This window comes from Trypanosoma conorhini (genome assembly GCF_003719485.1).
Source record: "Trypanosoma conorhini strain 025E chromosome Unknown Tco_14.4_contig_00385, whole genome shotgun sequence".
Classification (NCBI taxonomy): Eukaryota; Euglenozoa; class Kinetoplastea; order Trypanosomatida; family Trypanosomatidae; genus Trypanosoma; species Trypanosoma conorhini.
Genome location: NW_021704473.1, coordinates 6,294 through 15,484, shown reverse-complemented (window position 1 = coordinate 15,484; position 9,191 = coordinate 6,294). Strand labels below are relative to the sequence as shown.

The following is a 9,191-nucleotide window of genomic DNA, read 5'->3' as shown; positions in this document are numbered from 1 at the left end:
TCTCTCTCTCTCTCTCTCTCTCTCTCTCTCCCCTCACACACACACACACACACACACACACACACAACGTGCGGAGGGTTGCGATGGCGCCGCTGGGGAAGAAGGAGCTCCTCCGCTGGGCGGCGGAGGCGAGCGGGGTGCGCCCCTGCGACAAGTACGCCGACCTGCGCGACGGGGTGGTGCTGCTGGCGCTCGCGGCCCGCCTGTTTCCCGCCAGCGTCGACCCGCGCCCGGCGCGGCGCGGCCCGGTCGACGCCGCACGGAACTGGGAGGCACTGCGGCGCGTGATGGGGCGGCATGGGCTGCCGCTGCACCTCTGCGACCGCCGGGCGGTGGCGGCCGGCCACGCCCGGCACTGCTTCAACCTGCTTGTGCTCTTCTACTTCCTCGCCCGCCTCGCCCAGGACTCGGAGTTCTCCGTCGACTTCGCCAACCCCGTCGACGCCGGCGTGGCGGCGTTCCTGCAGTCGCCGCGGAGTCTGCGCTGCGTCGGGAAGCTCCCCGCGGCGTGCGACGAGCCACCACCACCGCCAGCGTCGTCCGCCTCACCTCCTCCTCCGCCTTCTCCCTCGTTGCCTGCCACCGCTGCGGCGGAGGAGAAGGAGGGGGAGGAAGTTGGTGCCGCGACGTGCTTGCCGCCCGCAGCGTCGCCGGGGACCGCCGCCAATAACTGCAGCGACGCGGAGGCGCAGGTAGGTCGCTGCTGCGGCGACGACGGCGGCGGCGTGGCGGACCTGCAGAGCCTGCGGCTTGCCAACGCGCGGCTGCAGGAGGAGCTGGAGCACGTGCGGGCCACCTCGCGGTTGATGCTGGCGCAGCAGCGGGCGCTCCTGGCGGGGGAGGTGGCGCGGACGGCGGAGCAGTTCGAGGTGCGCCTCGCCCTGCTGCGCCTGGAGCGGGACCACGAGGTGCGGCAGTGCCTGCTCGATGTGCGGGAGGCCTACGACGGCTTTCTTCGCGACGCGCTGGAGAAGGCGCCGCCGCTGCCCGGCACGTCCACTGCCGCAGACGCAGACGTCCCGCCAGGCGTGTCATTGGCCGCCCACAGGGCGCTGGAGGGCAAGGCGCGCGCCTACGCCCAGGAGCTGGCGGAGGCGCGCGACACCGTGCAGCAGCTCCGCGGCGCCCTGCAGCTGCAGCGCGACCGCCACGAGGCGTTTGCGGAGCGCGTCTGCCACATCTGCGCCACGGGCCCCGCCGACGGCGCGGCCTCGGACGAGGACGGGCTGGTGCAGATGATCGATGGCATGCTAGAGGCGCAGCCGCAGCCGGTGCGGGCGGCGGTGGCGCTGCGGCTGAGGACGCTGCTCGCGCAGGCGCAGGCGGGCGACGCCGCCCAGTCGCAAAGCGAGACGCACGCCGAGGAGGGAGCGGCGGCGTGTTGCGGCGCAGGCGGTGACGGGGCGCCCCTGGCGGACGCCAAGGTGCGGCAGCTTCGCACGCAGGTAGAGCGACTCCGACAGGCAAACCAGTTCCTGCGGCAGCAGCATTTGCCGCCGCCACGCCCGGACTTGAACGCGGTGCCTTTGGCCGACGGCTTGGAGGCGCCGTCGTGCACGATTGACGCCGAGACGTGCGACGCCATCTGCGTTCGCGCCAGCGCGGTGGTGGAGGCCCACACACCCGTCGACTCCCTTGTGCGGCAGGAGATGCGGCGTCTCGTGCTTGCGGTGCAGATTCTGCAGGCCCGCGTGCAGACCGCGGCGGACGCTCTTCTGGTGTACAGGGACAAGCAGCAGGGCCTACACGAGCAGCTGCTGTGCCTGCAGGAGCAGTGCGGGTCGGAGGCGCACGCGCAGGCCCGCGCCGCGGAAGTGCGGCTGGAGGAGCAGCGACAGCTGCATGGGGCGAGGGAGGCCGCCCTCACCACGCAGCTGCGTCTCGTGGAGGAGCGCGCCCAGCGGCGGGAGTCCGCCGCGGCGGCGCTGCACGAGCGGGCCCGCGAGATGTTCTCCGCCTGCGCCTCGCTGCAGCAGCAGCTGCCCGGCCTCAGCGGCGGCGGTGCGGCGGCGGAGGCGCTGCGGCGGGTTTTGGCGGACGCCACTGACGCGCAGCGCACCCGCGACGCGATGGAGGCCGCCCTCAGCGAGCTGAGCGGCGAGGTGGCGGCGCTGCGCCACGACCGCGCGCAGCAGGAGCAGACGGTGGGATCCCTGCAGACCTCCCTCGCGGCGGCGGAGGCTGCTGTGCGGGAGGCGCGCGCGGCGGCGAACGCGGCGGGGGAGGCGGCGGCGGTGGAGGTGGACGCCTGTCGCCGGTACATCGGCCGGGTCCGGGAGCTGCTGCTGACGACGCCGATGGCGAAGGTTTCGCCGCCCGCGCCACCGCCGAGCCTCACGGGCCCGGCCGCCACAACAACAACGCCGCCGCCGCAGGCGACGCGGCAGACACGCGACACGGCGGCGGCGGCGGCGACCCCGTCGCTGCTCTCCGCGGAGGAGCTGGAGCGGCGCAAGCGGGCCATCCTCAGCAAAGTACGGCTTTGCGAATAGAGTGTAGCACCGCGCCACGGCGGGGTGGCTTGCGTGCATCGTCGTCAAGCTGCAAGCGAGAGGAAGCGGGAGGAGGAAGGGGAAACTGACATGCAAGTCGTACAAGAAAACATGGTGGGGGGGGGGGGAAGGCTGGGCACCTCCAGCTTCGCTCCTTCATGTGCGGTTAGCGGCCCGACCCCCATCCTCACACCTTCCTTTTTTTTTTTCTTTTCTTATTCTTTCTTTTTCCTCTTCCGCCTCCTGTCGCTCGCCCGTCTTTCCACCCCCATACACACACGCACAGTATCCCTCTCCATCCATGCCTCTCCCTCTTCCTCTCATTCTCGCCCTCTACGTGCGTGACTGGCCGCGTAGCACGTGCTGGCGGCAGTGATTTCCCTCGCCACTGCCGCCACACCGCGGCGCCTTTGTGTGTGTGTCCCCACCTCCGTTCCGCCTGCTTATCTTCGCCCTCCTCCTCCTCCTCCTCTCGCATGCAGCTGTGCCCTGTGCCTCTGCCCTGTAGCCCCTTTCTCCGACGACGAGGACGACGAAGACGATTAGAGAATGTCGGCGCCGCTGCGTCACACCGCGCTGCACGGCTTCCACGTGAGCCACAAGGCCCGCATGGTTCCCTTTGCCGGCTACCACATGCCCATTCACTACTCGCGCGGGCTCCTGCACGAGCACCTGCACACCCGCCGCGCTGCCGGCCTCTTTGACGTCTCGCACATGGGGTCCTTTGAGGTGTGGGGGGCGGACCGCTACAAGTTTTTTCAGTGGCTGACGCCCAGCGCGGTGGCGGAGCTGTCGGACGGGCAGTCCGTCCTGACGCTCTTCCTCAACGAGGCCGCCGGGGTGAAGGACGACTGCATCGTCTCCAGGTACGCCGACCGCCTCCTTGTCGTGGTCAACGCGGGGTGCAAGGCGAAGATCATGTCACACGTGCGGGAGCGGCTGGCGGAGTTCAAGGGCGACGCCGCCGTCGTGGAGTTGGACCGTGCGATGGTGTCGCTGCAGGGGCCCGCGGCGGCGGCCGTGCTGGGCCCCCACTTGGAGGACCTGGAGAAGCTGCACTTCATGCACGGGCGCCGCGGCGTCGACGTGCAGGGCATCGACCTCACCCTGACGCGCTGCAGCTACTCCGGCGAGGACGGCTTCGACATCAGCGTCCCCCACGAGCACGCCGTGCGGTTCGCGGAGCTGCTGCTGCAGAACTCCGCCACGGAGCTCGCGGGGCTCGGGGCGCGCGACAGCCTGCGCGTCGAGGCCGGCCTCTGCCTCTACTCGCACGAGCTCGCGGAGGAGATCAGCCCGGTGGCGGCGCGCCTCATGTGGAGCATCCCCAAGAGTCGCCTGGCGGAGGGCGGCTTCATCGGCCACGCCCGCCTCAAGACGCTGCTGCGGCGCGCGAAGGAGCTCGTGCCGCGCTTGCGCATGGGCATCGTCTCCCTCGAGAAGGGCCCGGTCGCCCGCGCCGGGGCGCCGATCCTCGTCGACGGGGCGGTGGTCGGGGAGGTGACGAGCGGTGTGCCGTCGCCGACGCTCACGCGCAACATCGCGATGGGGTACATCGACCGCGCCCAGGCCCGCGTGGGGCAGCACGTGGAGCTGGACGTGCGGGGGCGGCGGGTGCCGGGGGAGGTCACCCTGCCGCGTTTCGTCCCGCTGCGGTACTACAAGGGCTGAGCCGCCGTGTGCCGCGACTGCGCCTTTGGGTCCTCTGGGCTCAGGCCACATGAAGAGTGAAAAAGGAGGAAGAAGAAGAAGGGCAAAGCCAACGAATACAAAGGGGGGAAGCAAAGGAAAAAGGAAGAGTTGAAAGAGAGAGAGAGAGGAAGAAAAAAAAGCGAGGAGGAAATGCACGCGAAGAAGCAAAGGAACACACACGGTGTGTGTGTGTGTGTGGGAGGTGGGGGGGGGAGGGGGGAACGGTGACTCACACTTCCATACATACACGCATTTCCATACATACAACCTCATAACATTATAACATATATATATATTATTGCTGTTATTATTGTCATTATATGTTATATCTATACACTACTAAACCCAGGGCCGGCAAACGGAGACTCAACACGCAAGGAATGATGAGAGCGAGAGAATGTGCGTGCGTGTTTTTTTTTGCGGGTCGCCTGGTGGCGGTTGGGTGGCCCCGCCGCCGTTTTCCGCCGCGGAGGAAACCTCCGCGGCCGACGTGCGAAGGCCCCCTTGCGTGTAGTTAAGCACACGCAAATATAGACTGCGAGAACGGGGCAATAAAGAGTTGTAGTCCCCCCCCCCCAACTGGCGTGGGATGCGCACTTCGTTCTTTTTTCCTCCGCCGTCGATCTCTCTCCCTGTGTGTGTGTGTACATATATATATATATATATATGTGTGTGTGTTGTTTTTCTTCGTTCGTGGCGGCCTTCCCACAACCACCCCACTTTTTTTTTTTTCTGCCGTACAGGCCTGCGTGCGTGCGTGCACCTGTTTTTTTGTATATATACACATATGTACTACCTACGTGCATGTTGTCGCTCCGTTCCTTCCCCCCCCACGCCGTTGTGTTTCTCCTCGCGTTTGATCTTCAACTAGTGTGTGTGTGTGTGTGCTTTTGTTTTTATTTTTGCCACTGCACTCCCCCTCCTCTCCTTCTCCCTCTCTTCCTCTCTCGCTCCGTCGCTGCGACCTTCTTTGTTTGTTTGTTTGTTTGTTTGTTTTTTTCTGGTTGTTTTTCTTATTTGTTATCAGTTTGTGTGTGTGTCTCTTTGACTAGCACGCCCCGCGTCGCGGCTGCGGCGGCCCCGCGATTTCTCTCCTCACTTCTTCGCCCCTCTTCTCTCAACGTGCGCCACCGCGGTGGAGAAGTCAATTTTTCCTCCCTCCCCCCCCACACACACGCACACACACTTTCTCTCTCTCCCCTTCTCCCGCTCTGCCTCTCTCCGCGTGTGTGCGGAGGGCGACGATGGAGGCGGCGGCGCTGGAGGCGCGGCTGGAGTACGAGCGGCTGCTGTGCGAGCGGGAGTTCCTGCTGCGCGAGACGGCGGCCACGGCGTGCCTCACCGCCCGCGCCACCACCGCCCGCCAGACCGCGGCGGAGACGGACATTGGGCTGCTGCGCGACTACCTCGAGGGGCGGCGGCGCGGGGACGCGCGGGCGTGCCGCACGGCGGAGGAGGGCATGCGGGCGAAGGTGCACGCGGCACGGCGGCGCGCGGAGGAGCTGCGCCACATCCTTGCGGCGCTGCAGAAGGAGGCGGTGGGCGTCAGGGCGGGGTGCGCCTCCCTCCCCATGTAAATCGGCGCCGGCGCCGGGGTGCCCTGCCAGCCCGCCGGCGAGGATCCCGTTGCGGCACGCCGGGCTCTGCACTGCGTGGCGGGCGGGTGCCTCATTACTCCCGTCTACGCTTGTCCGTGCGCCTGGCCTTGTGGCCCGCGTGCGTGCATGGATGCAGTGAGTATGCCTGTTTGTGTGCGGTGCGGGAGCGGGGCGTAAAGAAAAAAAACGGGGTAAAAAAAGGAGAGGGCGAAAAGAAGAGAAAACAAAAACAAAAACAAAACAGAAGGCGGAACAGAGGCATGCGCCCCATCTCCCTCTCTCTCCTTCTCCGTGAGCGAGGCAGCTGCCGCGAAAGTGTGCGGAACGTGTGGTGTGTGTGTGTGTGTGTGCGTAGGACTCGCTGGCATGGGGCTTGGCGTGCCATTCATCCCTCCCTCTCGCCCGCGCTCTGCGGGGGCCGAAGAAAAAGGGAAGCGCGGGCGTGTTTAGAGTGCGACAGCAATGCCGACGCCGGCCACGGAGGGTTTTCTGGTGCGGCTCTCACAGTTCGACGCGCGCAGCATCGACGCCGCGCGGCATCCGCCGCCGTACGTCCTGCGCGGCCGCCTCCCCGACTCCAACTTCGTCTGCGACGCGAGCCCCGTGCCCGGCGCCCCGTCGTGGGCGTGCCGCCACACCTTCGCCTGCGCCGCGCGGGAGCCGCAGCTCGTGCTGGAGTGCTACGGCAGCAACGGGGAGTCGTTCGTGGGGATGTGCGCCGTGCAGACGCCGCAGCTGCTGGAAGCGGCCGCCGCCTTTGACGCCGTCGTCACGCTGCAGCTGCGCGACGGCCACTTCGTCACGGGGGAGATCGCGTTTCCCGCGGTGGTGGAGGCGCTGCACCTGCTCACCGTCGACGTCGCGCGCCTGGCGGTGCTGCCGCCGCCCCTGCCGGGAGCCACCGTCTACGTGGAGCTCTCGTGCGTGGGGGGGGAGGAGGAGGAGGGGGAGGGCGGCGACGCAGCGGCCTCCGTGACGTCGGCGCGTGTGGCGACGGAAGTCGCGGCGTGGGCGTCGCTGCCGCCGCTGCCGCCGTGCCGCCGCACCCTCGGCGCACTGGCGCGGCAGACCCTCGCCGGCACCCTCTGCGGCGACGCCGACGAGCCGCTCGGCCGCTTCCGCGTCCCTGTCCCCGCCCCCGTCGTGCAGGCCATCACGGCGGCGGCCGCCGCAGCGGAGCCGCCAGTCGCCGCTGCTGCCGCCGCCGCCGCCGCCGCCACACGGACGTTCCGCTTCGACTTTGACGTCCCTGTGGAGACGACGCGGGAGGGCGCGCCGCTGCGCTGCACTGGCGGTGTGACTCTCTCGCTGGGGGCGGCCCCACCGGCGGCGGCGCACTCCTCCGCCTCGACGTCCTCCGCCAGCGCCGAGGACCGCCCCGCGGAGGACCTGCGGGTGCTGGCGGAGGTGTTGGAGCAGCAGCAGCGGATGCTCGGGACGGTGCGGGGGCAGCTGGACTGGGTGCGGAACTACAAGGCGACCATCCGGCGGCGGCTGGAGTCGCTGCGGCAGCAGCCGGCGGCGGCGGACCCGCGGGACACCGGGATCCGGGCTCGCATTGAGCAGGAACTGCAGGACGCGGTCCTGCGGCGGGAGCAGCTGCGGGACGAGCTCGCCGCGCTGCAGCAGCGCAGGGCGGCAGCCACGGCGGAGCACGCCCTGCGGGTGGCCGGGCACGCGCGGTCGCAGGAGGAGCTGGAGGAGGAGCAGGCAAAGCTGCAGTTCCGCCGCGAGGGCGTCCGCAGGCTGCAGCTGGAGATGCAGGCGTATGCGCGGCTAGAGGGGCAGCGCGAGCGGCAGCGGCTGCGGCAGTCGGAGGAGCAGCAGCAACTCAACAGCAGCGATGCGGCGACGCTGGTGGAGGTGATGCGGCTGCTGGAGCGACGCACGTGAGATGCCTGCCTTGCCCTGTCGCCCGGCGCGAGTGCGAGAAAATAAGAGAGGTAGCTAGAGAGAGAAGGTGTGTGTGTGTGTGCGTGTGCGTGTGGGAAGGGTCCTTCTCACAGCGACGCACGTACACACACACACACCCCAAGTGCCCCCCCTCCCCTCTGTTTTTCTTTTTTTTTCTCCCAGTGTGTCACGCGCTGCGCGTGCTTTTTTTTTTTTTTGGCGCGTCCTGCGTGTTAGAGCTGCGGGGCGCCGCCGCCTCCCACTTTTTTCTTTTTTTCCTTTTCCTTTCTTCCTTCTTTCTCTTGTCGTTGTTGTTCTCTCCCAACCCCCGCGTGCGCCTTTGCTTGCAGCTGTCTTTTTCTCGCTTGCCTCTCCTCCTCCTCCTCCTCCATGCCGCTTTGCCCCCCCGCACTCCCCCCGACACGCACGCCTCCCGCACTCTCTCGCCACTGCGGCAGCAGCAGTGACGAGGACGACGACGACTGCGGCGGCGGCGGCGGCAGCGGGGTGAAAAACAAACACAAGCAAACACAAACAAACAAACAAACAAACAGGGGGAGGGGGGGACTCCCCGCTATGCCGGTACGGCAATGGCAGCTCACGCACTCTTTGAAAAGTATGCCTCGCTCAACCAGCGGTATCCGGGCACGCGGCCGCGGCTGGGGCCGCAGGTGAAGTGCGTGCAGTGCGACGGCTGCGACCGCGTCATTACATTCGCCGTCTTCCACAGCGACTACAGCGGCGGCGTCGACGTGTGCAACATCTGCCGTCTTGCGGCGGAGCGCAGCGCGGACGGGCGCGTGGCCTGCGTGGACGGCCGCCGCCGCCTCTGCTTCGCGCAGCACCCGCTCTGCTTCGTCGGCCCCGCCCCCCTCCCCGCGCACTACGAGGTGGACCAGGACGAGGTCGCGGTGGAGCACGACCCCGGGCTGCTCACGCGGCGATTCGCGAAGGCCGTCGACGTCATCGCCCCCGGCGGCCACAACAAACGCAACGGCGGCAGGAAACGCGCTGGCAGGGAGGCGCACGCGAGTGACGACAAGCACGACGCGGCGGAAGGGATGGACGGTGGGCCAAGCGCCAAGAGGCCGTGGCGAGGCAGCAGGGGCGGGGCGTCGGCGACGGTGACCAACGCTGCTGCACCTGCTGCTGCTGCACCAGAGGAGGAGGAGGTGCTGGGAGTGGAGGCGGCGACGCATGCAAAGGCGCCGCAGCGCGCAGAGGAGGAGGAGATGCTGGGAGTGGAGGCGGCGACGCATGCAACGGCGCCGCAGCGCGCAGAGGAGGAGGAGATGCTGGGAGTGGAGGCGGCGACGCATGCAACGGCGCCGCAGCGCGCAGAGGAGGAAGAGGTGCTGGGAGTGGAGGCGGCGACGCGTGCAACGGCTCCGCGACGCGCGCAGAGGAGGAGAAGGAGTGTGCGTGGCGTGGGAGTGGAGGCGGCGACGCAGTGCAAAGGCGCCGCGNGCGCGCAGGAGGAGGAGGAGGTGCGTGGGAGTGGAGGCGGCGACGCATG

General features: G+C 68.0%; 5 protein-coding genes across 5 annotated transcripts in view, besides 22 other annotated features; all 5 read left to right on the top strand.

Annotated features, from left to right (window-relative positions):
- Positions 1-30: a microsatellite.
- A 4-nt stretch (positions 31-34) lies between these two features.
- Positions 35-66: a microsatellite.
- A 17-nt stretch (positions 67-83) lies between these two features.
- Tco025E_06044 (uncharacterized protein) lies at positions 84-2,492 on the top strand (the record flags this gene model as incomplete). The annotated part of the gene is made up of 1 exon (XM_029372933.1): positions 84-2,492. The coding sequence occupies one exon, from the start codon at positions 84-86 to the stop codon at positions 2,490-2,492; it is 2,409 nt and encodes an 802-aa protein (XP_029226965.1).
- Positions 2,493-2,690: 198 nt separating this feature from the next.
- Positions 2,691-2,722: a sequence feature (A-rich).
- A 58-nt stretch (positions 2,723-2,780) lies between these two features.
- Positions 2,781-2,826: a sequence feature (GA-rich).
- An 87-nt stretch (positions 2,827-2,913) lies between these two features.
- Positions 2,914-2,964: a sequence feature (GA-rich).
- A 46-nt stretch (positions 2,965-3,010) lies between these two features.
- Positions 3,011-3,034: a microsatellite.
- Positions 3,035-3,041: 7 nt separating this feature from the next.
- Positions 3,042-4,163, top strand: Tco025E_06043 (glycine cleavage T-protein; the record flags this gene model as incomplete). Its single annotated transcript, XM_029372932.1, has 1 exon — positions 3,042-4,163. The coding sequence occupies one exon, from the start codon at positions 3,042-3,044 to the stop codon at positions 4,161-4,163; it is 1,122 nt and encodes a 373-aa protein (XP_029226964.1).
- A 202-nt stretch (positions 4,164-4,365) lies between these two features.
- Positions 4,366-4,382: a microsatellite.
- A 32-nt stretch (positions 4,383-4,414) lies between these two features.
- Positions 4,415-4,479: a microsatellite.
- A 340-nt stretch (positions 4,480-4,819) lies between these two features.
- Positions 4,820-4,865: a microsatellite.
- Positions 4,866-5,054: 189 nt separating this feature from the next.
- Positions 5,055-5,071: a microsatellite.
- Positions 5,058-5,089: a sequence feature (A-rich).
- An 8-nt stretch (positions 5,090-5,097) lies between these two features.
- Positions 5,098-5,138: a sequence feature (GA-rich).
- A 15-nt stretch (positions 5,139-5,153) lies between these two features.
- Positions 5,154-5,180: a microsatellite.
- Positions 5,181-5,351: 171 nt separating this feature from the next.
- Positions 5,352-5,370: a microsatellite.
- Positions 5,370-5,406: a sequence feature (GA-rich).
- Positions 5,407-5,428: 22 nt separating this feature from the next.
- Positions 5,429-5,761, top strand: Tco025E_06042 (uncharacterized protein; the record flags this gene model as incomplete). The annotated part of the gene is made up of 1 exon (XM_029372931.1): positions 5,429-5,761. The coding sequence occupies one exon, from the start codon at positions 5,429-5,431 to the stop codon at positions 5,759-5,761; it is 333 nt and encodes a 110-aa protein (XP_029226963.1).
- Positions 5,762-5,992: 231 nt separating this feature from the next.
- Positions 5,993-6,028: a microsatellite.
- Positions 6,029-6,108: 80 nt separating this feature from the next.
- Positions 6,109-6,135: a microsatellite.
- Positions 6,136-6,244: 109 nt separating this feature from the next.
- On the top strand, positions 6,245-7,675 carry Tco025E_06041 (uncharacterized protein; the record flags this gene model as incomplete). The annotated part of the gene is made up of 1 exon (XM_029372930.1): positions 6,245-7,675. One exon carries the CDS (start codon positions 6,245-6,247, stop codon positions 7,673-7,675), a length of 1,431 nt encoding a protein of 476 aa, XP_029226962.1.
- A 67-nt stretch (positions 7,676-7,742) lies between these two features.
- Positions 7,743-7,769: a microsatellite.
- A 172-nt stretch (positions 7,770-7,941) lies between these two features.
- Positions 7,942-7,995: a sequence feature (GA-rich).
- A 48-nt stretch (positions 7,996-8,043) lies between these two features.
- Positions 8,044-8,065: a microsatellite.
- Positions 8,066-8,126: 61 nt separating this feature from the next.
- Positions 8,127-8,181: a microsatellite.
- A 6-nt stretch (positions 8,182-8,187) lies between these two features.
- Positions 8,188-8,228: a microsatellite.
- A 37-nt stretch (positions 8,229-8,265) lies between these two features.
- Tco025E_06040 (uncharacterized protein) overlaps positions 8,266-9,191 on the top strand; it is a gene marked incomplete at both ends in the record, with an annotated part of 2,889 nt that continues 1,963 nt past the window's right edge. The window contains one exon of the mRNA XM_029372929.1: positions 8,266-9,191. This exon is cut by the window's right edge and continues 1,963 nt beyond it. Within this exon, the coding sequence (XP_029226961.1) occupies positions 8,266-9,191 (926 nt within the window).